The sequence below is a fragment of the Gigantopelta aegis genome, chromosome 10 (assembly GCF_016097555.1).
Source record: "Gigantopelta aegis isolate Gae_Host chromosome 10, Gae_host_genome, whole genome shotgun sequence".
Classification (NCBI taxonomy): domain Eukaryota; kingdom Metazoa; phylum Mollusca; class Gastropoda; order Neomphalida; family Peltospiridae; genus Gigantopelta; species Gigantopelta aegis.
This window is the reverse complement of record NC_054708.1, coordinates 20,004,460-20,032,332: the sequence shown is the minus strand read 5'-3', so window position 1 is coordinate 20,032,332 and position 27,873 is coordinate 20,004,460. Positions and strand designations below refer to the sequence as shown.

Genomic DNA, 27,873 nt, shown 5'->3' with positions numbered 1-27,873 from the left:
CAAAAATTGTAATGTAAGCGACTGTCCGCTTTCAAACAGTCATGTCTGACCGAATATTTGTGTTACCTGATAGGATATTTAATCAGTAGCGGTCACACCATGTCACCGCAATAATTGTCGAAACTGTTTATTAGCACAGCATGGCGATCATAAAGGAGGCTAGGTGTTAATGTAAAGATTCTGCTATGTGTACAGAGTAGAGATTACACTGCGGTCACACCATGACATTGCAAGCATTTTGAATCTCCTGGCAAACTGTTAGTAGCAAAGCACGGCGATCATATAGGAGGTTGGGTTTTTGTGTAAAAAAATAAATAAAAACAGCTTAAAACAGACGAACGGAAATATATGCGTTACTTTGAGACAAAAGCTCACTGCATAAATATAATGTACAGCAAAGGGAAATTATCAGTGGTGCAACCTACGTTATTTTGAAATTAACGTATTGTACTTAACAGTAAACTATTTTGAAATTAACGTATTGTACTTGTCAGTAAACTATTTTATAGCAATGAGAATACTGGTGCTTTTAATGTGCTGTTCAGTATATTTGTTTTAAAAAGAGGAAATAAATAAACAAAACAAATTATATTTTATATATTTATTATATTAATGTAAAATTATGTGCTTTGGATAGCTAAATTCAAAGTGTTTGGGATACCCATTCAGTAATGTGTTTTGGAATACACATTCAATAATGTGTTTTGGAACACCCATTCAGTAATGTGTTTTAGGATATCTATTCAGTAATGTGTTTTAGGATACCTGTTCAGAAATGTGGTTTGGAATACTGACTTGTGATGGTGTTTTGTTCGGATACCTATTCAGAAAAGTGTTTTAGGATACCTGTTCAGAAATGTGGTTTGGAATACTGACTTGTGATGGTGTTTTGTTCGGATACCTATTCAGAAAAGTGTTTATTTTGAAATTATTATTCCTCTGCTTTCGAGTAAACAATTATAATAAAATACTGTAGTAAACACCCCTTGATAATGGTAAGGTCTCACAACAAAGAAACATAATAACATAACAACGTACATAATTTTAACATCAATTTATTAATAATTTACAACATAATGCATATTTGCTGTAGTATACTGTATTATTTATAGTTTACAATATGTAGTGAGTTACATGGAATACACGATTGCGTACAGTATCTAAAGTATTTACATATAAAATTGTATACAAATACATCATTCTGTAATTTATCTTCACTGAACTGATTCACAATTTCGTTCATTATCAGTTCAGTTTTACATTTCTGTAGCAGGTAATACAAACAATAAAATGCACACGTTCTGCTATTTATCATTTGAAGGGATTTGCTATTGTAAACATAAGATGAACTGTGTTTCTTTAAAAATTCTACAAACTTCTTGTTATAGTATTCAGGTGGTTTCCCAAAACTATCGAAAAACTCTGCTTTGTTTTTGTTAAAATAGAACGCCACCCAATGTTTGCCGGGAAGGTGAGATGGGTCCGTGTTTACAATACACCCCCATTGTCCACCACGAGTTAATCGTGGTAAAGTATTACTCGAATACACACCAACGATGTACGAACGAAGATCTGGGTCACAATTAATCGCACATTGCATTTGTATACCATTCATGGTTTTATTTAACAAACACGTTCCTAGTCTGATCGATTTCAATCAAGCTGGGGAATTCACCATACACTATGCAACTGACAGTCTTTGTCAATGCAGATTTAAACTGTACTTCTAACCGTAAATTACCACTCTTAAGCAAACTTAAATAATTAGAGTCAACAAATACGGCTTCAAGACTGAACACAAATAGTCCATTTCCAAAAGCAAATTCCGTTCTTTCAATGTAATTTCCACTATTTTGATTCCAATTGTTCAACCCCTCGAACAAATTCACGTAGGCGCTCACGTCGTCTCCTTCGATGGGTCGAGCAGGCACACTGACACCATCTAAATACAATCCCACCGTTTTCACAAATGAACTCTGAAAATTAAACGGGTTCTTTGTATAAGATCCATTCACACCGTCTCCATCGACAAACCCAACAACCAACCTGTTTGGACACTGCGACTGAAACACACTATCCCAAACATAACTATGTTGTGAAGAAGCAATACTGCTTATTTTAACCTCTGTTTTAGTGAATGGATACAGAGTGTTGGACTTTTCAAATAGCTTGTTGTGCGTTAAAATAAGAGCACTGTTCATTTTCAGTTTACATATCTTAAAATAAATATCTTGCAGGTCGATCTTGTACTCCTGACCCGACTTGCCAGACATCAGACAAAAGGGGCTTGAGGTCCGAAATAATTTAACAGTTATGTCCACACCATTCACAAGGTACCTGCCTATGTTAAAAATATCTTCACACAGGGGTCCTTCCATAGTAACCGTTTTACTGTCTGCAATGAACGTTCCTCGATCTGATAATCCAGAATTGATACCAGTAATGGGATCGGTGCTTTCGATATCCGCTTGTGTTTCTGCGGTGTCCTTGTAAAACAGCTGAGACTGAAGTTGAGATTTTTTAGCGTCTTCTCCGTAATTCAGTAAGGTTTGAATATATGCTTTGTAGAGATAGTGATTGTTCGCCGAACTCACTAATTGACCTTGTAAATACACCGCGACTTGCGACCACAGAGCTTGCATGAACAGATTTACTGGAGCCACGTGTTCATCTTTACCCAGAACCGTTCCGTCTGAGTGACTCACTTTCAGTTTAACATGCAAACGACTTCGTTTCAAATCCACGTAGTCGCTTCCACTGTTAGAAATTTGGAATTCAACTGGCGACGAATCAGTAATTTGACTGACTGGTCTGACGTCTACATAGTAATGTTGAAACACACTTGTTTGATATGGAGGCATAGAAAACAGATCCAAGGCACTGGGTAAACCTTCCACAAAGTCTTTGTCCGTGAGCAGCGACATATTGTTATCTGTTTATACAAAGATATCGTTTTCGTCAATAGGTGATTTATACCTCGATGCGGGAATTCGTTTTTTCTGTGGTGTCATGCGTCTGACCTTTTTGCTTCTGACGATTTGTTTGCCAGATTTTCTTTTTATAGCCATCTTGCGTTCTTGTTCAGTTTCAGCACGTTCTACCACGTCTTGTGTCTGAGATGTCACTTCTATTTTGGCTGTTTTTGTATTTTTGTTGTTGTCGACACTGTTTACATGCCTCGGTATAATAGGAATCATGTAAGAAAACCACTTGTCCTTGTAATTCCCAACTCCAGATCCCACTTGCTTGTTAAAATGAACAACATTCTTTGTTTGCTTATCAAAATACTTTAACCATTTACTGACATCAGGAATGTAAAGTTTTCGATCCATGGTAAATTACTCCAGAAATGGAAAATGTCTCAGAAGTAATGTCACACTCGTGTTCCCTTTGATAAATGAAACCGAAGAGCCCGACACTGTTCTTATATGTATATCAATGTAAGCACTGTCGTTCACTACCACGGGTATGTTCCACAGTGTGTTAAACTGGTATCGAGGACCGTCTCGTAAATCGACACGTCTCAGCAATGCCACCAACCCATCACCCACTAGACTGCTGTCACTTAGATTACACAACACGTCCACTTGTAAATCGTTCATATTGTGTATATCAGTTACTCCAAAATTCAAATCCACAAGAGACACAATCCAAACACCTTCAAACGTTAATCTTTGGTTTAACATTACGCGAAAATGATAGGGGTTGTTATCAGGAAACACCGCTTTGGAGTCCGTGCTCTTCAATATAATGTACTTCTCCATGACTCACACAGTTTTCAGTTCACCTTCTTCTACGTACGAATCGAAACTAGGTGGCCACCCTAACCACCGAACTAAATAGTACACTTTTCCCTTTTCCTTCTTTTTTCTCAGCACTTTTTCGATTTTCCACAGAATGTCTTGATTTTTATTAACTTTCTGAAGTTCAGCTGTATAAAATATACCTTTCAGCACTTCATCGTGAAAATCACGCAGTTTGTACACTGGAATACCTTGACGCCTACTTCTAGAATGGATTTTGAACAACTCTTCTGTCCACCTCAAGTCTTGTTCCTTTGTGAACGATTTTCGCAAATAGCTGATTCTAGTTAAATCACCCACTTCAAATACAAATTTTGCTAATGGTTTCTTTACTTTAAGTTTCTTAACCATGGGTTCGACGTACAGATGACTCCACACTTTAATTTCGTTCACTTTATTTACATCAGCCGGTGCCCACAGTCCCAGGGACGAGTGTACTGTATTGTTATAATTGTGTACTAGATCTGCTAAAACGTCTATGTATTTTTGTGTATTGTTGTAAGTCGTAAAACGCGCAATAAGGCTCCGAAGCGTCCTAATAATTCGTTCCGCGAAATTACTTTTGATATCTTCATTCTGCGTAACAATCAGTTTAATGTTTTCTTTTGATAGAAACTGCTTAAATACCCCTGCGAACTCTGAACCTTTGTCTACTCGAACTTTCTTGGGTACACGTTCGTCTTTTAAAATTGTTTTGAAACCTTCTAACACCGTCTCCGGTTTTTTGTTTACTAGGGGTATGGCCCACAGATATCTCGAAAGAATGTCAATAGCTATGAGCAAGTATCTAACTCCATTGTTTACTTTTGAATGACGGCTGACGTCCATTAAATCCATGTCAAACATCTCATCTTTTTTGTTAACCCGTACTCGGAGACGCTTGAATGAACGGCTCACTGGCTTGTGAAGACTGTACGCATCTTCGTCGTTCAACCATTGTGTTACCGCTTTCAACTTGTACGTTTGTAAACCACGTTTCTTTAAAGCGTAGTGAAACTTCTTCGGTCCATAGAAAGCTCCAGCGTCTCTCGGTTTTGTATAATACTTTTCAAGTTCATTCTTTTCAGTTTCGTTGACCTTAGTTTTCACTTTGCGTACCATGTCTGAACTGAAATAGCGTAGTATGTAACGTTAATTTATACACACATACATGTTTACTTTGCAAGTCGATCTTCCAAACGTAGAATTTTAAGTACTTGTTCTTTTAAAATGTTCATCCACTCTACAGTTTTAAAATTAATATTCAAATAGTCTTTGCATTGATACTGACACAAAACAAATCCAGGAGTGTTTAATAAAACGGGATCTGTACAAACGAGACGTTTCCATCTACCAATGACGTCATCTTCGTTCAGTTCAACCCACGCAGTCGTGTAGTAGCGTTCGAGCATATCCTCGTGTGACAGTGTTTTACATGTGTGAGTTCTCTCCTCGTCGAACATGCATCCCATACACATTTCTTTACATAGTCGTTAAACCAGTTTGCATACTTCAAACGAATAACACAGGGTTAATAAATTTTCCAAAGATTTTCTGTTAGTAACAATATCCACTTCATCCACGAACAAACGAGTTGGACGTATTTTCCTGATAATTATTAACTTGGAACTGCTAGACAAATCGCAGAAAGAACTTTTGGCATCCATCACACATTCAATACGTTTCTTAAACCAGCGATTCGAAATGTTCACTACAGTTTCATCAAGATTGCATTCCGATCGCAACACGTATTTCCAACTAAAATAGACAGCTCGTCTGTTATCACTAGTGCTCATCTTCGAACGTAATCACTAGAAATAATTATACTTTTTCTTTATCTTATAACAGAAATTCAAACGCTTTCGTAAAGGGATGAGTCTGATTGGGTACATTTGGACGAATGGAACCGGTTTCAAACAGTTTTCATACACAAATAGATATTGCATCACATTTATAAATACATCCTTTCAAAAACCCACTTTCAGTAATGTCATTTTCAAATGTACTTTTCAAGTGAGCCAATCGCACTCGTTACAACACACTTGAAAGATAACAGATACGCACCGATTTGAACTGGTATGTCCTTCAAAGATAAAAGTATGACACGCATGACCTTGAAAGATAACAGGTATGACATGCATGACCTTGAAAGATAACAGGTATGCACCCATTGTACTGGTGGCGTCGGCCATTGTTCCGGCGGTGCACGGTGGCGTTTTCCATTGTATTCCATTGTTGTCCCAGCCACGTATAAAATATACTACTGACATACAGTGCCACAATACATCTCTGTATTTTATATAGACATTACTACTCTAGTAGTGAATTACATTTGGTCTCAAATACCATGCGGTCCCTTATTTCTTTCCATCAGTATGTGTCTATTTATCGCCTAGTGACCTCCTAGCATAACGATTCATTATGATGAACTTCTAAATGTACTTACCAACATCGAGTATCATCAATCTCTGGCGTACTCCGAATAGTCATAATAGTGAATGACACAAAACAAAAGAAAAGAAAAACAAAAGAGAGAAGATTTTTTAACGAATGCTACACCGCTGAGAAGTTACTCATCTATATAAATGATGGTTGACTGGCCCACCAACTTTTTCTTTAAACTTCTTTATTCTGGATCAAGTGACACAGCTGAGGGCGATGCCCGACAAAGCGAGTTCCGAACAGTGGGACATACACTAGGGTGTCTTGATGGGATTTTAGGGGTGGAACGAAGGAATGAAATGCTTTAACAACGCACTCATCACATTTTATTTACGGTTGCATGGCGTTGGACATATGGTTAAGGACCACATAGATATTGAGAGGTAACCCGCTGTCGCCACTTCAAGGGCTACTCTTTTCGATTAGCAGCAAGGGATCTGTTATATGCACCATCCCACAGACATGGATAACACATACCACGGCCTTTGATATACCAGTCGTGGTGCACTGACTGGTGCGAGAAATAGCCCAATGGGCCCACCGACGGGGATCGATCCCAGACCGACCGCGCATCAAGCTAACGCTTTACCACTGGGCTACGTCCCGCCCCTGTGGGGGTGGGTTTCAAATAAAAAAATGTATAGCATTTATCAGGACATGCGATTTTCTGGCATTTGGGAGATAAATATGGTGTAATGGATGCAACTGCTTTATTGGTGTTCCACACCTGGACCCATATTTTCGAAGCTCTCTTAGTGCTACGAAATAGTAAAACCATCGTAGGGTTTGACGTCACTACAGCACACGCCATAGTGACGTCATAGCTTACGATAATTTTACGATTTCGTAGGCTAAGATTGCTTAGAAAATATGGGCCCTGACCATAAAAAAAAGATAATGAATCGAGTGCACAGGTACGGCGGAGTGGGGGGGGGGGGGGGGGTACTGAATCAAAACTATTATTGATAGTAAATCTTAAGGCAGAGATGACTTTTACTTGTAGAATGCACGAAAGTGCATTTCAGGACATCTAGTTTTTAGGACATCTAGTTTTCAAATTTTTACAGGGAAGCATACACCCGAACCCCTTAGAAATGTTGCTTTGCGCCCTCAATCCCAAAATGCCCTCCACTCCCCCAATGTCTACTTGCTTTCGCCATGCCTGGTGCATCGTGTTTTTCTGGTATTTATTTTCATTGTGTAGGTTTTTTTCTTTTTCTTTCTTTTTTTTTGGCGGGTGTGTGGGGTATTTTTATTTTATTATATTTTTAAATTATTATTATTATTAATATTATTATTACATTTTGTTTTTGTTTTTAATTATTTATATTTTGTTTTATTTTTTCTGACCGGGGTGCATTTTCTGGACCCGCGTCTGTACACTGTATCCTAAAGCTGCATCCTAAAGCTGTATCCTAAAGCTGCATCCTAAAGCTTATCCTAAAGCTGTATCCTAAAGCTGCATCCTAAAGCTGTATCCTAAAGCTGCATCCTAACCGGACGCGTGCGACGTTTTTTTTTTTTTTTTTTAGAAACCATTGATTTCAATTGCTGCATGCCAACCGCACGCGTACGGCGCGATAGATTGATGTAGTCGAGCGCGCGACAAAATACCGATAGGAATTGTTTCTATTTTTTTTGTCGCGCGACACGATTATTAACTATATTAAGTAATCAAACAACTTTTACTTGACGGTTTCAACTTGATAACAATTTTTAAAAGAAGACTGTCGTTATGGTCGCGTCTCACCAGCCTCGGTCATGTGTTGTTAAAGGACGCATCGAATTCTATGGTGGTGACTTGCATGCAGCAGATTGTATATATCATCGTCTTTGTAGTTCTCATTTCCGGAATGGAAAGAATATACCCCTGCAATATCAGAATGTGCCCTCAGAAAAGAAGAGGAAATCTGGGCGGCCAAAGAATGAGAGCCAGGCCCAGGCATTTCAGAAAATGTGTGATTATCTTGTAGAAAACGATGAAGAGCAATTAACAATGTCTGACCTAAAGGAGAAAATGAATGAGTTCCTATCTCATAGTGATTCTGAACCGTACAGTTCACAGTGGCTGAAGTCACAACAATTTGGTGACTCTATCTGTATCGCTGAAGGCGAAGGACTTCATGACATTGTCACTATGAAAGAAAAAACATCCCATATCCTAAGAGCGCATTTTGAAAGAAACAGACAGGTTGAGGATGAGGATTCTCAAAAGAGAGCAATCATTCAAACAGCGGCACGGCTCATCAAAAGTGACATTAAAATATGTGTTCCTACTGTTATGGAAAGATACCCAAGCACAGATGAACTCAAACTTGATCCTGCTTTAGAATACTTACCAGACACATTGCAGTTGTTGTTAAACTCCATGTTTGTTGGGAAGAACACGAGTAAGAAAGTTGCCAGCATTGGGCAAACTATCATTCAGGCCGTTAGACCCCGCGCTGTGATTGCCCCTTTGCAACTTGGCCTAGCTGTCCAAGCACACCACATGTACTGCTCTAGATTTCTCAATGACACACTGCATGAAATGGGGTTTGGTTCTTCATATGATGAGGTCCAAAGATTCGAGAAGAACGCGGCTGACTCGGCTCTAGAGTCAATCATTCCAGACCTTCTTGGAATGACTGTTTTGTTCGCGGCTGACAATGTAGATCATAATATCATAACATTGGATGGGGAGGGAACTTTCCACGGAATGGGTATGGTGGCTGCCTTGACGCTCGGGCAGAAAGTTAGTCGTGTTATTCAGAGGAAACAACTGTCACAAATCAACATCACTGACAAATCCAAAGTTGGCATTAAGGAATACCGCTTTGCTAGAAAGGCCTGCAAGGATATCACCTTTCAAGAATGTCTGTCACTGCTTGAATGTGATAAGCGAGTTGACATCCTGTGGGAACTTTCATTCAACTTTAGACAAACCCTCCGTAGCTGGCAAGGAATGATGTATGTTCTGCATAAGATATGGACCACCCTGGTCAGTCTTCAGTTACATATTTGCCAATGATAGACATGTATTCTGGAGATATGACATGTATTCTCTCCACCCTGGAATATATATGTGACATCGCGTTCAAAAACCACATTCCGCCTGTCATCACCTTCGACCAACCGCTCTATTGGAAGGCCGCTGAAATCATTGCCGAACACAGGAACCACTTGAAGACCATTGTGCTCATGCTTGGTTCGTTTTATACCTTCATTAACTTGCTTGGGGCGATTGGCACACTCATGTCAGGTACAGGGTTGAACAGTGTGCTAGGTGAAATTTACGGAGAAAAAATGCGATGAGTGGGAAGGCGGCCCAGCGTGCATTTCGAGGACACTTGTTGGTGAACAAATGCCTGAATAAAATGATTGTCACAGAGATCGTCGATGAAGAACCAGACTTGAGTCCCCTTTTTAGCAGAGCAGAAGACATATACACAGCTTTGATTGAAGAAAAGATGACCATGGACAGTGCTAAAACATCAGAGACATTGGCACAGTTGGCCACCGCTATTGACAAAAAGAGGAATGGTCTTCGTGAAAGATCAAAAACCAGTCATCTGTGGTTGAATTATCAGGAAATGGTGAACGTGTCGACGTCTCCAATCAAAGCAGATCGCACCGGCAATTGGCAGATGCACCTTCAGACAGTGTCCGAATGCTTGCCAATCTTCGCAGCTGCAGCCCACTTCAATTATTTGAAGTCTGCATATTGAGACACGACACATCCAGATTTGTTCGAAAGATTCCAACAGGGATACCATGTCATTCGTCGTAGCAATAAGTTTTGGGCAGGACTCAGTGCAGACCTCGTCATTGAACAATGTTTGATGAGATCACTCAAGACCTCTGGGGGGCTTACGCGAGTGAGTGGCATGTCAAGGCATGTCAAGGTCTAGATAGATTTCATTAAATAGCTTTTGTAGACATGCTTTTAACAAAACACAGTTATGCCTTCATAGACCAAATAAGCAGTGTTGCTAGTTTACTCTGTGCCATATTATAAAGATGCAATCAATGTCTCATTGATAAGGACTACTGGCATCAGTTAAAGTTACATTCTCTGGTTATCATATTATAACACCATGTACAAATGTGAAATACAAGCTCAAATGCACTTTTAAAAAAGTCGTGTGTGTTCGCTATGAAACGTATACGCTTGATTTGTCGCCTGTGCCGCCATAGCTCGGCAAAGCACAAACGACAGCCTGTTGTCAGTTTCAGTTAACACGTGCGTTTGCCGATTTCAAATTGTAGGGTTCGTCTCAAAAAATTAAAAGAGAAATCTTGCGCTGTACGAAGAACGTTCGGTTGAGGATACGGTACTAGAGTCTTTAGTTAAAACCGGTTTGATCTTGACAACGTATTATCGACAGTCGTACCTTCCTATTTCAGAATTGATATTTTATAAAGTGTTAGTAGAGCTTTCAAAGTTTAGTTTGTATACTAGTAACACATTAATCATGTATATATTTTAAAAATAAAATATATACTAAAGTAGACAATGAACGTTTTCACTTCTTAATTTTACGTGTTAAAATCGACAAATTCAAATAAATATTATTTCGTTTGGAAAGGGTAAAGTTGGGGGTGGGTTGTTTAACGACATCAAAGATAAAGCATATTGATTTAATAATCATCCGACCCCATACAACCGTAAATAAAATGTGTTGAGTACGTCGTTAAATAAAACTGTTGGATGTCTAACATTTGGTAATTTTGACATATAATCTTAGAGAGGAATCGGGTGCATGTGCAGGGGGAGGGTATTGGAGGTCGAAACCCTTACTTGCCCAAGCTTTAAAAAAAATTAAATGTATTTTTTTTTTTTTGGTGGGGGGAGCATGGTCCCATATAAACTTCGCTCAACACAGTCTATAATCCCAACCCTGCTGAAATCCCTGCACGCGCGCCTTGGAAACCCGCTACATTTTTTTTTAGCAAGGATCGTTTATATGTACCATCCCACAGACAGGATATCACATACCATGGTCTTTTTGTATACTCGCCGATGGGGATCGATCCTAGACTGACCGCGCATTTCCAAAAAAAAACACCTTTTTAGGTCTAAGTGATGAATAAAAATAACATATAGTCTTGAAAAATGTTACGTAAATCGAACACAGTACCCTCTTCCTCTACCCCTAGAGCGTTACGTAATTAGTAACAACCCCCTTACATGTGACGCGTATGCCAACAGCTGGCCACTGTCAAAATCCCCCACTCACCGACCCCTGAAAAGGCGTTGTACCATACCTCTATGGATATAAATATGTTTTGGAGATATGAGACGACCCCTCAATCAAGACAGTTAAATTTGTTCAAAAACTGCGAAATCTCACGTGATCTCTTGTTGGGGAATTCTATACTTGTGATAAGCCAATGAAAACCGAGATCGGTACGAGCCCGTCAAAAGTGTTCCACTTTCAAAATCATGGCTTTGTTTTTGACCTGGTTAAGCCAGCGTAGTGAAACCAATGCGACAACTACATGAAAAAATATATGTTTCTTAATTATGCACAGTTGCCGAACACTTAATTTATTCAATTTTTTTTAAAGGAAACATTCAATTTGTCAAGCGTTCTGGTCCGGTCGGCGTTTTATCAACACACACCGCTCACACGTTTGTCCCAGCCACGTATAAAATATACTACTGACATACAGTGCCACAATACATCCTGTATTTTATATAGACATTACTACTCTAGTAGTGAATTACATTTGGTCTCAAATACCATGCGGTCCCTTATTTCTTTCCATCAGTATGTGTCTATTTATCGCCTAGTGACCTCCTAGCATAACGATTCATTATGATGAAAAAACTTCTAAATGTACTTACCAACATCGAGTATCATCAATCTCTGGCGTACTCCGAATAGTCATCATAGTTGAATGATCACAAAAACAAAAGAAAAAGAAAAACAAAAGAGAGAAGATTTTTTTTAAACGAATGCTTACACCGCTGAGAATTTACTCATCTATATAAATGATGGTTGACTGGCCCACCAACTTTTTCTTGAAACTTCTTATTCTGGATCAAGTGACACAGGGGGCTGAGGGCGATGCCGGACAAAGCGAGTTCAGAACAGTGGGACATACACTATGGTGTCTTGATGGGGCATTTAGGGGTGGAACGAAAGGAATGAAATGCTTTAAAAACGCACTCATTCCATTTTAATTTACGGTTGCATGGCGTTGGACATATGGTTAAGGACACACATAGAGTATTGAGAGGTAACCCGCTGGTGCCACTTCAAGGGCTAACTCTTTTCGATTAGCAGCAAGGTATCTGTTATATGCACCATACCACAGACCAGGATAAACACATACCACGGCCTTTGATATACCAGTCGTGGTGCACTGACTGGTGCGAGAAGATAGCCCAATGGGCCCACCGGACGGGGCTCGATCACAGACCGAACAGCGAATTCCAAGCTAAACGCTTTACCACTGGGCTACGTTCCCGCCCCTGTGGGGGTGGGTGTTCAAATAAAAAAAGTTATAGCATTTATCAGAGCATGCGATTTTCTGGGCATTTGGGAGATAAATATGGTGTAATGGATGCAACTGCTTTATTTGTGTTCCACACCTGGAACCACATAATTTCGAAGCTCTCTTAGTGCTACGAAATAGTAAAACCATCGTAGGGTTTGACGTCAATACAGCAAACGCGCCATAGTGACGTAATAGCTTACGATAATTTTACGATTTCGTAGGGCTTAAGATTGCTTAGAAAATATGGGCCCTGACACCATAAAAAAAGATAATGAATCGAGTGCACAGGTTACGGCGGAGTGGGGGGGGGGGGGGGTACTGAATCAAAAACTATTATTGATAGTAAATCTTAAGGCAGAGATGACTTTTTACTTGTAGAATGCACGAAAGTGCATTTCAGGACATCTAGTTTTTAGGACATCTAGTTTTCAAATTTTACAGGGAAGCATACACCCGAACCCCTTAGAAATGTTGCTTTGCGCCCTCAATCCCAAAATGCCCTCCACTCCCCCAATGTCTACTTGCTTTCGCCATGCCTGGTGCATCGGTGTTTTTCTGGTATTTATTTTCATTGTGTAGGTTTTTTTTCTTTTTCTTTCTTTTTCTTTTGGGCGGGTGTGTGGGGTATTTTTTATTTTATTATATTTTTAAATTATATTATTATTAATATTATTATTACATTTTGTTTTTGTTTTTAATTATTTATATTTTGTTTTATTTTTTCTGACCGGGTGCATTTTCTGGACCCGCGTCTGTACACTGTATCCTAAAGCTGCATCCTAAAGCTGTATCCTAAAGCTGCATCCTAAAGCTTATCCTAAAGCTGTATCCTAAAGCTGCATCCTAAAGCTGTATCCTAAAGCTGCATCCTAACCGGACGCGTGCGACGTTTTTTTTTTTTTTTTTTTTTCTAGAAACCATTGATTTCAATTGCTGCATGCCAACCCGCACGCGTACGGCGCGATAGATTGATGTAGTCGAGCGCGCGACAAAATACCGATAGGAATTGTTTCTATTTTTTTTGTCGCGCGACACGATTATTAACTATATTAAGTAATCAAACAACTTTTACTTGACGGTTTCAACTTGATAACAATTTTTAAAAGAAGACTGTCGTTATGGTCGCGTCTCACCAGCCTCGGTCATGTGTTGTTAAAAGGACGCATCGAATTCTATGGTGGTGACTTGCATGCAGCAGATTGTATATATCATCGTCTTTGTAGTTCTCATTTCCGGAATGGAAAGAATATACCCCTGCAATATCAGAATGTGCCCTCAGAAAAGAAGAGGAAATCTGGGCGGCCAAAGAATGAGAGCCAGGCCCAGGCATTTCAGAAAATGTGTGATTATCTTGTAGAAAAACGATGAAGAGCAATTAACAATGTCTGACCTAAAGGAGAAAATGAATGAGTTCCTATCTCATAGTGATTCTGAACCGTACAGTTCACAGTGGCTGAAGTCACAACAATTTGGTGACTCTATCTGTATCGCTGAAGGCGAAGGACTTCATGACATTGTCACTATGAAAGAAAAAACATCCCATATCCTAAGAGCGCATTTTGAAAGAAACAGACAGGTTGAGGATGAGGATTCTCAAAAGAGAGCAATCATTCAAACAGCGGCACGGCTCATCAAAAGTGACATTAAAATATGTGTTCCTACTGTTATGGAAAGATACCCAAGCACAGATGAACTCAAACTTGATCCTGCTTTAGAATACTTACCAGACACATTGCAGTTGTTGTTAAACTCCATGTTTGTTGGGAAGAACACGAGTAAGAAAGTTGCCAGCATTGGGCAAACTATCATTCAGGCCGTTAGACCCCGCGCTGTGATTGCCCCTTTGCAACTTGGCCTAGCTGTCCAAGCACACCACATGTACTGCTCTAGATTTCTCAATGACACACTGCATGAAATGGGGTTTGGTTCTTCATATGATGAGGTCCAAAGATTCGAGAAGAACGCGGCTGACTCGGCTCTAGAGTAAATCATTCCAGACCTTCTTGGAATGACTGTTTTGTTCGCGGCTGACAATGTAGATCATAATATCATAACATTGGATGGGGAGGGAACTTTCCACGGAATGGGTATGGTGGCTGCCTTGACGCTCGGGCAGAAAGTTAGTCGTGTTATTCAGAGGAAACAACTGTCACAAATCAACATCACTGACAAATCCAAAGTTGGCATTAAGGAATACCGCTTTGCTAGAAAGGCCTGCAAGGATATCACCTTTCAAGAATGTCTGTCACTGCTTGAATGTGATAAGCGAGTTGACATCCTGTGGGAACTTTCATTCAACTTTAGACAAACCCTCCGTAGCTGGCAAGGAATGATGTATGTTCTGCATAAAGATATGGACCACCCTGGTCAGTCTTCAGTTACATATTTGCCAATGATAGACATGTATTCTGGAGATATGACATGTATTCTCTCCACCCTGGAATATATATGTGACATCGCGTTCAAAAACCACATTCCGCCTGTCATCACCTTCGACCAACCGCTCTATTGGAAGGCCGCTGAAATCATTGCCGAACACAGGAACCACTTGAAGACCATTGTGCTCATGCTTGGTTCGTTTTATACCTTCATTAACTTGCTTGGGGCGATTGGCACACTCATGTCAGGTACAGGGTTGAACAGTGTGCTAGGTGAAATTTACGGAGAAAATGCGATGAGTGGGAAGGCGGCCCAGCGTGCATTTCGAGGACACTTGTTGGTGAACAAATGCCTGAATAAAATGATTGTCACAGAGATCGTCGATGAAGAACCAGACTTGAGTCCCCTTTTTAGCAGAGCAGAAGACATATACACAGCTTTGATTGAAGAAAAGATGACCATGGACAGTGCTAAAACATCAGAGACATTGGCACAGTTGGCCACCGCTATTGACAAAAAGAGGAATGGTCTTCGTGAAAGATCAAAAACCAGTCATCTGTGGTTGAATTATCAGGAAATGGTGAACGTGTCGACGTCTCTAATCAAAGCAGATCGCACCGGCAATTGGCAGATGCACCTTCAGACAGTGTCCGAATGCTTGCCAATCTTCGCAGCTGCAGCCCACTTCAATTATTTGAAGTCTGCATATTGAGACACGACATCCAGATTTGTTCGAAAGATTCCAACAGGGATACCATGTCATTCGTCGTAGCAATAAGTTTTGGGCAGGACTCAGTGCAGACCTCGTCATTGAACAATGTTTGATGAGATCACTCAAGACCTCTGGGGGGCTTACGCGAGTGAGTGGCATGTCAAGGCATGTCAAGGTCTAGATAGATTTCATTAAATAGCTTTTGTAGACATGCTTTTAACAAAACACAGTTATGCCTTCATAGACCAAATAAGCAGTGTTGCTAGTTTACTCTGTGCCATATTATAAAGATGCAATCAATGTCTCATTGATAAGGACTACTGGCATCAGTTAAAGTTACATTCTCTGGTTATCATATTATAACACCATGTACAAATGTGAAATACAAGCTCAAATGCACTTTTAAAAAAGTCGTGTGTGTTCGCTATGAAACGTATACGCTTGATTTGTCGCCTGTGCCGCCATAGCTCGGCAAAGCACAAACGACAGCCTGTTGTCAGTTTCAGTTAACACGTGCGTTTGCCGATTTCAAATTGTAGGGTTCGTCTCAAAAAATTAAAAAGAGAAATCTTGCGCTGTACGAAGAACGTTCGGTTGAGGATACGGTACTAGAGTCTTTAGTTAAAACCGGTTTGATCTTGACAACGTATTATCGACAGTCGTACCTTCCTATTTCAGAATTGATATTTTATAAAGTGTTAGTAGAGCTTTCAAAGTTTAGTTTGTATACTAGTAACACATTAATCATGTATATATTTTAAAAATAAAATATATACTAAAGTAGACAATGAACGTTTTCACTTCTTAATTTTACGTGTTAAAATCGACAAATTCAAATAAATATTATTTCGTTTGGAAAGGGTAAAGTTGGGGGTGGGTTGTTTAACGACATCAAAGATAAAGCATATTGATTTAATAATCATCCGACCCCATACAACCGTAAATAAAATGTGTTGAGTACGTCGTTAAATAAAACTGTTGGATGTCTAACATTTGGTAATTTTGACATATAATCTTAGAGAGGAATCGGGTGCATGTGCAGGGGGAGGGTATTGGAGGTCGAAACCCTTACTTGCCCAAGCTTTAAAAAAAAATTAAATGTATTTTTTTTTTTTGGTGGGGGGAGCATGGTCCCATATAAACTTCGCTCAACACAGTCTATAATCCCAACCCTGCTGAAATCCCTGCACGCGCGCCTTGGAAACCCGCTACATTTTTTTTTAGCAAGGATCGTTTATATGTACCATCCCACAGACAGGATATCACATACCATGGTCTTTTTGTATACTCGCCGATGGGGATCGATCCTAGACTGACCGCGCATTTCCAAAAAAACACACCTTTTTAGGTCTAAGTGATGAATAAAAATAACATATAGTCTTGAAAAATGTTACGTAAATCGAACACAGTACCCTCTTCCTCTACCCCTAGAGCGTTACGTAATTAGTAACAACCCCCTTACATGTGACGCGTATGCCAACAGCTGGCCACTGTCAAAATCCCCCACTCACCGACCCCTGAAAAGGCGTTGTACCATACCTCTATGGATATAAATATGTTTTGGAGATATGAGACGACCCCTCAATCAAGACAGTTAAATTTGTTCAAAAACTGCGAAATCTCACGTGATCTCTTGTTGGGGAATTCTATACTTGTGATAAGCCAATGAAAACCGAGATCGGTACGAGCCCGTCAAAAGTGTTCCACTTTCAAAATCATGGCTTTGTTTTTGACCTGGTTAAGCCAGCGTAGTGAAACCAATGCGACAACTACATGAAAAAATATATGTTTTTTAATTATGCACAGTTGCCGAACACTTAATTTATTCAATTTTTTTTAAAGGAAACATTCAATTTGTCAAGCGTTCTGGTCCGGTCGGCGTTTTATCAACACACACCGCTCACACTTGATGTCAATACTGATAGGCATTACGTCCATACCTGCGCATAGTTTGTAATTTTTTTTTTTTTTAAATGAATTGATTCTAAATTAACAAAATTTATATACTCAAAATTATTTACAACTGTTATGAATGTATTATGAACACTATTCACTACAATAGAGGCACAAAAATGTTGCATACCTTTTGCAGATCGAATATAATAATTGAAAACAAATTCTAACAACAGGGGACGTTGACGATACATATGCACATATATATTTTATTGATTATTATCCACAGTATACATATATTTTCTTTATTATTACTGACTCCCCCCCCCCCCCCCCCATATCTTAGTACACGTGTAGACAAACGTCAACTGGTAACAACTGGTAACCCGTTCACTGCAGCGTATACTATAGACCGTCCTGTGCAGAACCGTGCAGTGTAGGGACGTCCTGTACAGAGCCGTCATCACTATATATATTTTTAATACTCACACACGCACACGTTATATATATATATATATATATATATATATATATATATATATATATATATATATATATATATATATATATATTTTCGAGTAACATGATATGGACCCTGACGAGTGACGCGCCACCTGTTTTATTATCAGCTAAAACGCCCGTTGGATTTGCTGTTCTATATGCTTAAATAATAAAAATATTCCAGGGAATGTAGTTTTAAAACTATATGTATCTTGGTCTGGGTATTTGCAAAGGCAACAATTACTTTCAAAAATTTACTTATCAAAATAAATTTCGCATTTGACGTTCTGTCGAAGTTTATCATGATGGTCTGCTTTCAACTAGGTGTTTGCTAGGTGGTGTGTGGTTATGTGCGTGACGGTGTGAGGATTACCTCGCATTCAAGCTTTGTAAGACCGCTCGTCTGCAGTCATATCGACTAACAATAGAAAAGAAAAAAACATATCATGTTACTGCTGTCGGCCTTCATTGTCAAACGTGTTTTTAGTTGGGAATTTAAACTCGTAACAACACTGTACACGCTTTGAGAGGAAAGCGGTGCGGAAACAAACACGGCAGGGCGGCACAAAACGGGGGCAGGGCGCAGCGCCCCTCTATTTATTGCTAGCTAGAACACTGTGTAGACACCAAAACTATGGCTCTAGAGTAATTGATAACCAAGATATGCCTTTTTCATTGTCGCGGTGGCCATCTTGGACGCCATTTTGGATTTCTAGTTGACCCAGACACATGACACTAATTTTGATGGCACCATTGGTTTCTATGACCCCAAAAACATGGGTATAGACACCAAAACATTGGCTGTACAATTGATAATAAGGGATATATGTCTATTTTTTCATAACGGCGGCCATCTTGGACGCCATCTTGGAAAAAAACAATTTCGAGGGGTCAGACCTTGGTAGACTTTTTATATGTTATTCTCCACCATTGATAGGACCAAAAACCATTGAGAACGCTTTTGTTACAATTTCTTTGGGTTTCAACCATATATTGACCCGTCTAAAAATATTTCCCTGTCAAAACTAGAACATTAATGCAATCTGCTGTGGTGCGATCTTTTCGTTATGCATCGCTGCATCCAGTCACTTTATCCTGGAACAGCACAGAAAATGCTGTATCATTATGTTATATTACACTTGTACACGTATCGGATGAAAGAAGTTTTTAAAAGGTATTTTAAAGTGACAGACCCTAGTTTTTACTATTAAAGCCGGTTTTTTGTGTGTGTTTTTTGTAATTAGATTATCCATTTCCGCACATCCAAAGTCACTTTTTTTTCCTTCCAGAAAATGGCATACACATCTCAGGGTTTAATTTATATAGTGTTTCATTTGTTTATAAAAAGTAGTGCGCCCCCCCCCCCCCCCACACACACACCCAGGATTTTGATCAGGGTACGACCCTGAAAATATTTCCAGTCATTCTGATGTTTGTACTACAACGAAATACATTTTGTATGGTTCAGAAAACGGTCGTACCTCCGAGAAGTAATGGTTATGGATACGTTCTCTAGTATATTTTAGAGGGTATTTCTCAGTTTCAACATCACAGACTCGTTTCACTCTAACTTTATCCACTTGGGAATCTTCCATTGGTGTTGTTTTTGTCAGCTAAATGGAGTTTTCTACTGGGATACTGGCCTCGATGGCGTCGTGGTTAAGCCATTGGACTACAGGCCGGTAGGTACAGGGTTCGCAGCCCGGTACAGGCTCAAACCCAGAGAGAGTTCTTAAGGGCTCAGTGGGTAGGTGTAAGGCCACTACACCCTCTTCTCTCTCACTAACACCTAACAACCAACCCACTGTCCTGGACAGACAGCCCAGATAGCTGATGTGTGTGCCCAGGACAGCGTGTTTGAACCTTAAATGGATATAAGCACGAAAATATGTTGAAATTGAAATCTACTGGGATGAATGTGGTCACTGGAAATGATTAAAGCTAGAACGCATCTCGTTTCTACATCTTGCACCACAATGTTGGATTCTTTTTTAGCGAGATTCCTTGCCTCCACGTCATTTTTTCGGCTGATTTGTCAACAAGTTTTTCCGTGACTCGTATGACGGCCATTCTGCAGAACGCCACGGTTGTTCACGTTTAGTCTCTACCTGCCCGAGCATGTCCTAGCAGCACTGGAAGATTGACTGCCCCACTCTAAGAAGAAATAAGAAGTGGGGTCGACCCCTACTACTCTTTTCTGGACTTTACTTTGTTTCATATTGGTACCATCTCGTATTCTCCGGAGCAGGACCCGTCCACACCACTATACCAACCCATAACGACTGGACTACACCCTAGTCTGATATTCTCTTGTTAAGACGGATCTGGCTTCTCAAGAACTGTATTTTTAGACAGCACTACACCTTTCACATCTAATGACCGTCATTCTAGGGTCTTTCTTGACGGGATGCAGCCCATTTCGTCCCTACAAGCTTCGCACCTTAACGGCCTTAACACGGTCACACACGTGGACATATAGATCGGACTTCTAAACTTTTAGACCTTCGTTCAAAATTTTACTACCTTTTTTTTCGTTATTATTAAATAGTCCGATCCTCTCTTCTTTTTTTTCGGAGGGTGGGAGGAGGGGGGGGGACGTAGCCCAGTGGTAAAGCGCCCGCTCTATGCTCGATGCGCGGTCGGTCTGGGATCGATCCCCGTTGGTGGGCCCATTGGGCTATTTCTCGCCCCAGCCAGTGCACCACGACTGGTATATCAAAGGCCGTGGTATGTGTTATCCTGTCATTTTAATATATATAAAACTCGTGTACATATTCGTGGATGCGGCGATTGGGTAAAGTTTTTGTTTAACGGCACCACTGAAGCACATTGATTAATTAATCATCGGCTATTGGATGTCAAACATATGGTAATTCTGACTCGTAGTCATCAGAGGAAACCCGCTATATATTTTTTTTTCTAACTTCTAACGCGGCAAGGAATATTTTATATGCACCACCCCACAGACAGGATAACACATACCACGGCCTTTGATATACATGTCGTGGTGCACTGGTTGGAAAGAGAGAAAAAAGAATCATTTGAATGGATTAACCAAAGGTGGTTCGATATTGCGAAGCAAGCACCTCGAGCGACACATGTGGACATGTAGATAAAGTGGTAAAGCGCCCGCTCCATGGTCGATGCGCGGTCGTTCTGGGATCGATCCCCGTTGGTGGGCCCATTGGGCTATTTCTCGCTCCAGCTAGTGCACCACGACTGGTATATCAAAGGTCGTGGTATGTGTTATCCTGTCATTTTAATATATATATATATATATATATATATATATATATATATATATATACACACACACACACACACACATATATATATACATATATACATACATACATACATACATACATACATACAAGATTTTCATTGTAAGATGTTTCCGACTAATAAAATATTTCTATGATTAAATTTACATATTAAATAAAAAAAATTGTTTAGAATATCAGTGTCTGTATATTTAATGTGTTTCTGGTCGTCTTACTATTTGTAAGAAGCCCAAACTGGATTTTGTCTTCAAATAATTTCGAACGTACGAAAAAAATATTGTTTAGGAAATGAAATTTAACCTAGTACAAATATTAGAACGATCAGAAACACGTTTAATATACAGCCACTGATATTTTATGCAAAACAAAATATATTTGATATGTAATTACAGTCGTCAAAAAGTCTCTGTTAGTCAATAACATCTTAAAAATTGCAGCAAACTCAGAAATGTCCCATTAATATAATTGCGTAATGTTTGCAAATAATACAGTTTGTTTCTTGAACCTGATGAAACACACGGAGACTATGGTATTTGGTAGCTGAGGATGTGGGTGAAAGAACACGTGGGTGAAGGGAAGATTTGGTTACAGCTAACTTTTCTTGAAACCTTACTAATCTTAGTATTTTACAAACTATTTCACCAAACACGTCTTGCACGGTTCTAATATTCAGACATTTTCTTGGATTCAATGAACCTTTCTTTGGTTCTGGCATGAAAAACAGATTGTGCGCTGCATTCTTGCTATAATAACAAGTACAGTCTCAGATTTACTGGTGACCCCAACAACTATCTTCTCAATGAGTAGATCTGCATCCCCACTGGCATTAATCACTTGACAACCACACTGTTCCAATCTTCCTCCAAATCATATCAATGAACCGATGCTTGTTTTCCTTGTTTCTTAGAAAGTCTTCTTTCGTGAAACAAAGAGTCATTGTATCTGTGATAGAGACTTTCATTCCCTGATGTCCTCCTCTCCTTTGATGCGTACCATATTTTGTGGAAGGACCATCTTGGTAGCCATCAAACACAACAATGGCCTTCCAATACTTGTTACTGACATAACTGGTGTAGCGGTCAAAGATGTTTTCGTACGTTTCATTCAATTGCCATGGTATCCTTTGTAAGAGTGTACCGCCATCAAGTACATACTGGATGTCTCCAATTGGTTTGACAGCATTTAAAGGTGACAGGGCCCAAATTGATGAAGCTAATACTGGCTTGTTTGCTGGTAACAAATTATGTCTATATTCAAACAGTGCTGCTGGATATGCACATAGTTGAAATCGCAATGCATTAGCCAATTCCCCTGCTTGGGTCACTGCAATTGCTCTTTCACCCACATCCTCAGCTACCAAATACCATAGTCTCCGTGTGTTTCACCAGGTTCAAGAATGGAAAGGACACAAACTGGATCCTCTTGAATGGGTTTGGAAAATATCTGATGGGAGGATGATCCCCATACATTCAGACTTGGCCGCAGCACCAGAGTATCTTCTTAAACTTGTGAGGTGTTCTTGCAAAGGGGGTTGTGCCAACAAGCGCTGCAGTTGTCGCAGTATTGGTTTGCCTTGCATGATGGCATGCAGTGATTGTAGAGGCATTTGTGCAAATAGTGATGATCTGATGGAAGATTGATTGGTAACTGACTTTGTAATATAATGATGTGAAAAAATACCATACTGAGACTCTTAAATATGATTATTTTATTCTAAGGACTATTGTTCTACAGTAAATGAAGTTTTTAATCTATATCACTTGCCACCACTAAATATCTGAGTATCTGACATTGAAATCATCACTTGCTTCACTAAATCTCTGAGTATCTGACATTGAAATCATCACTTGCTTCACTAAATCTCTTAAGCATCTGATGTGGTAAGATATTATTGATAAGACATTAGAATAACAACTATATAAATTAATTCACATAAAAAACTTCGGAATGGCCAATGATAGTATAAATGTACCCCAATTATATATACATGTAATTGTTTCTTGCTTTGATAAATGCATGGCGGCCATCTTGAAATTATTGTAATGAGATTACAACATCATATCAGTATAAGGAGTGAATTCGTTCACATATAAACTAAATAGGAATGATCACTAATATAATAAACGTACCCCAATTAAAAACAGATTTTACATTTTGGGATTTAATACTCACATGGCGGCCATCTTGGAATTATTGTAATCTGGTTAATTTAAACATCACAGATGTATCAAATATTAATTACCTGATACAAAAGACATAAAAATAGCCTATAATATTATAAATGTACCCCATATAAAATCCTGGATATCAGATGTTTTGTTTTTGTATATATTTGCTGGCCATCTTGAATTTTTAAAGATAAATAATCAAAAGATCAGTTGGCAACATTTATTTTTGGATTCAGCACCCATGAATTATGTAAAATCAAATGAGTTTCCATTTCTTAGATACCAAATATCATAAGGGTTGTTATTAAAAAGGTACACAATAATACATTTAGAAACTGAAAATAAACAATGTTCCACCCATTATTTTTGAGTAGAATTTTACTATGTTACTTAGGTGGGTCCAAGGTTTAAAAAAAAACGTCACTTTAAAAATCTTGCAATCTGTGGTGGGTTAGGCCATTTTTTGTCTTAGATTGTCTGGCCTATTTACCTGTTTCGTGTTTAAGACTTATGAGCTACATAGGTAGTTGTCGATATCGGTTGTCAACGAAAACATAACTATTCAAACTAGTTCTGTTTGTATATTGCATTAGTGAAGTATATCATAGGATAGCAAAGAGTCATTGCAGCTTTAATGAAATATTAAGTTAATTGAAATATTATATTTTAGTACTAGTAGTAGCAATGCAAACAAATACAGGTGGCGCTGTGGACATCTGGTGTTCGTACACACGACATACATGCAAGATTTATAAGTCATTACACATGTGAATATTGCAGTTTATTATGACCATTTTAAATATGCAAATAAATTGTAACATACTGTGGGTAAATCGTAGTCTGTGAGCAGTTTAATATAGTTCTTGTAGTCGGTAGAAAAGACACAAACATTTAATAATAAACATTGAAAGTACATTTTAATGGCAAAAAAAAAGCGTTTGCTCGCTATTCAGATAAGTATTACTTTGATGGTTCAACCATAATCAATGTATACTGAACAGCAAAAAACCCGCGAAATATGAATTAAATATTTTTTATTTATATAGAATTCCGAGAATAATTTTCATTACGATTTTTCAAATCTATTGTCACGAACAGATACAACATTGTTAATAATAATGTGATAATTCTATGCCGATTTTCAAGATTAATTGCTTCATTGTTATGCATGAACTCTTGTAGAATGTCAGTAAGATGTGCATCAATCACAGCACAACATCTCCTGTACATAAAGTTGATTAATCTATTTATAAAGTTTCTAGGAATTTGATTCCACACCTGCTGGATACTTGTTCGAAGTTGTGCAGCTGTAGTTGGTCTGGGTGAAGGTCATTTAGTGACAAAGTCGCCTCTGAATTTCATCCCACAGATGTTCTATAGGATTCAGATCCGGACAACAAGGTGGATGCGGCATCAGTGTTATTATGTTGTGCTGAAGGAATTGTTGTGTTGCTCTGGCAGAATGCGCACGCGCATTGTCTAGCTGAAACACGTGATTTGGATGACGAAGGAAATACGGCAACACGTGGTGTTGGAAGAATTTCGTTTATGTATCGTTGTGCATTTTTACCGCTTCCCCTTCCCTGACCAATATTTTGAAAGAAGACGGGTACAATTCGATTATTCAGTGCAATGGCACCCCATATCCATTCTACGATACAGGCATCACTATAGCGTTCGTTGCGTCTCCGCCAAACTGTTAGCCTTCCATCTGATGCATCAACACAAAACCGACTTTCATCAGAGAAAAGTACAGTTCTCCACTGTTGATTTCGACAGTTTATGTGCTGTCGAGCCCAAAGAAGTCGACGTTGTCGATGCGCTGGTGTCAGTGGGCATCTTATGGCAGGTCGTCTGCATCTTAGGTTTCGTTGGTTAAGTCTACGACGTACTGTATCACCACTGATATGTCTTACATTAATTCTAATCGTATTCTGTGCTATTACAGTAGCAGGTAGTCTTCAAGTGGCGACGCACAATTTGGCGAACTTGACGGGCTGTTGTTACTTTCGGTCTACCACTTCTGGGAAAGTCTGCTGCCGAGTTGGTTGCTTGGAGTCTGTTCTACAATCTGTAAATGGTAAATGGTAACTGCAGTCTGCCTATTGCTCTATCGCGCTGATGTGGTCGTAATCTTGTCATCGTCCAAACAAACAAAAACCCACCCTGCGCGTGCTGTAACTTCACCGTGGTGCAAGAGTGTAACATTATCTTTAAGAATGGCCAATACAGCACAAATCCCCTTGTTTTCTTCGAGATACAATTGAAATTTTGAGTAAAAGTCAGTATCTATCTGTGATATTTGTATTTTTGCACAGTTCTTTACACTGTGTTTTTATTTAAATCTTGAATTTTTATATTGATGTTGATCATCACTTTATTTCTTTGCATTACCATAGTTTGACACCCAATAGCCAATGTATTTTTCGTGCTGGGGTGTCGTTAAACATTCATTTATTCATTCATTCATTCATTCGTCAAAAAACCCACCCCAAATATTAAAGTGTAATTTCTATATTAGTGGCTGAGCATTTATAGGCATATTGTGAGGAGTACCCCACGTAAAAAATATGCGGATGTGTTTCCCATGATGCACCTGACACTCCAAAGTATCGACGCAGATCGGGTTTTGCACAAGCCTTGTGAAATGTACACTTTTGCGTAACTGTTGTTAACGAAACAGATATTTGAATTTATTAATATATATATATATATATATATATATATATATATATATATATATATATATATATATATATATATATATATATATATATATTAATATTTTATATATTTATTTGCAGTTAAATACACTTACAACGAACATGCTTAGAACGAACTATTGCATAGAACGAACTGATCGTAAAGTCACGTTGTATCTCCCTATACATTAATAACTAACTTATGCAAATGTGTACAACAAACTATTGATATAACGAACTAATTATCATTATCGTTATAAGGGTATTTTACTGTGTATATATACACAGTCAAACTTCGGTATCTCGATGTTGAACTGACCGAACCACCAAGCTCGAGATATCCGTGGCTCGAGATAAACATAATAGTCGATGATATAAATTATGCCAAACATATGTGTTTGCAAACTTGACAACAGTCAACGATATAGTCAGGGGCGATTCGAATATGAACTGTTTTGTCGATATTTTCTCTGGACATTTTTGTGAATAGCCTGATATTGCATTGTTCGTTCGAACCACCACCCTCCCTCCCCATTATGGGAAAGAAAGGAATGGATGATTAGGGAGAAATAAAAAGATGGACAGACTGACGGAGGAATGAACTGACAGACAGATAGATAGATAGATAGATAGATAGATAGATAGATAGACAGACAGATAGATCGACAGATGGATGGGTGGATGGGTTGATGGATTGATAGATCCTACCGGTACTGTACAACAAAGAATATTGTAAATAAATTTTCGCTTTCATATGCCAGTCGTAAAGCACTGGTTAACCAAAGAAAGGGAGAGGGGGAAGGGAGAAAGAAAAAGAGAGAAAGAAGAAGAAAAAAAACCTCTTCGTCATCCGCACATCAAACATTACTTAAGTGTCATATGAGTCTTTACGTCGAGTGTTGCGACATAGCCCACTTTCTTTCAACATCACCCGATCAATTGGTGGGGGTGCGGTTCACAAACAGTCCGGGCTGAACATTAAACAATACCACGTGGCCGCCTGGCCTAGAATGCCAGGTATTTCAATGCATGCATATCCGACGAACCTGGAACAAAATACGACCATACGGACTAAGAACACACGAAGTCTTTATTTTCTTATTACCCCTGGCCTGCTCGGGTGTGGGTATAAAGTATAAATGACAGGTACAAGATAGCGAAGTAAGTTGTGTCGTATCACCAACATACACCGGGGTGTCAGTATCGTAATATGATCGTTTTGTGTACATATATCATATCACACTAATACAGACGTGAGTGTACATATACACACGCCACACACACACACACACACACACACACACACACACACACACACACGCCACACACACACACACGCCACACACATGTACGCACACACACATATATACAATGGCAAAGAAAAGCAATAGTCAAAGCAGGTAATTTTTGTTATACTTCGAGGAAAAAACCAACAAAGTGTACCTAGGGACACCAAAATGTGCTCAACATAAGCCTGGTACTCGAGGTTAGCGTGCTCGAGATAACAATGCTCGATTTGGTAAC

The 27,873-nt window shown here is 39.0% G+C and overlaps 3 protein-coding genes across 3 annotated transcripts in view; all 3 read right to left on the bottom strand.

The window, feature by feature from the left end:
- Positions 1-27,873, bottom strand: part of LOC121383128 (galactoside alpha-(1,2)-fucosyltransferase 2-like) — a 58,123-nt gene that overhangs the window by 22,842 nt on the left and 7,408 nt on the right. The gene's annotated exons all lie outside the window — the stretch shown is intronic.
- Positions 1,620-2,924, bottom strand: LOC121383522 (uncharacterized protein F54H12.2-like). Its single transcript, XM_041513592.1, has one exon. It carries the CDS (start codon positions 2,922-2,924, stop codon positions 1,620-1,622), a length of 1,305 nt encoding a protein of 434 aa, XP_041369526.1.
- On the bottom strand, positions 3,768-4,904 carry LOC121383520. The gene has a single exon (XM_041513591.1). It carries the CDS (start codon positions 4,902-4,904, stop codon positions 3,768-3,770), a length of 1,137 nt encoding a protein of 378 aa, XP_041369525.1.

What these genes read in the sequence shown, in the direction of transcription:
- LOC121383522 (XM_041513592.1), bottom strand. Translation starts at nt 2,924, where the DNA reads ATGTCGCTGCTCACGGACAAAGACTTTGTGGAAGGTTTACCCAGTGCC.
- LOC121383520 (XM_041513591.1), bottom strand. Translation starts at nt 4,904, where the DNA reads ATGGTACGCAAAGTGAAAACTAAGGTCAACGAAACTGAAAAGAATGAA.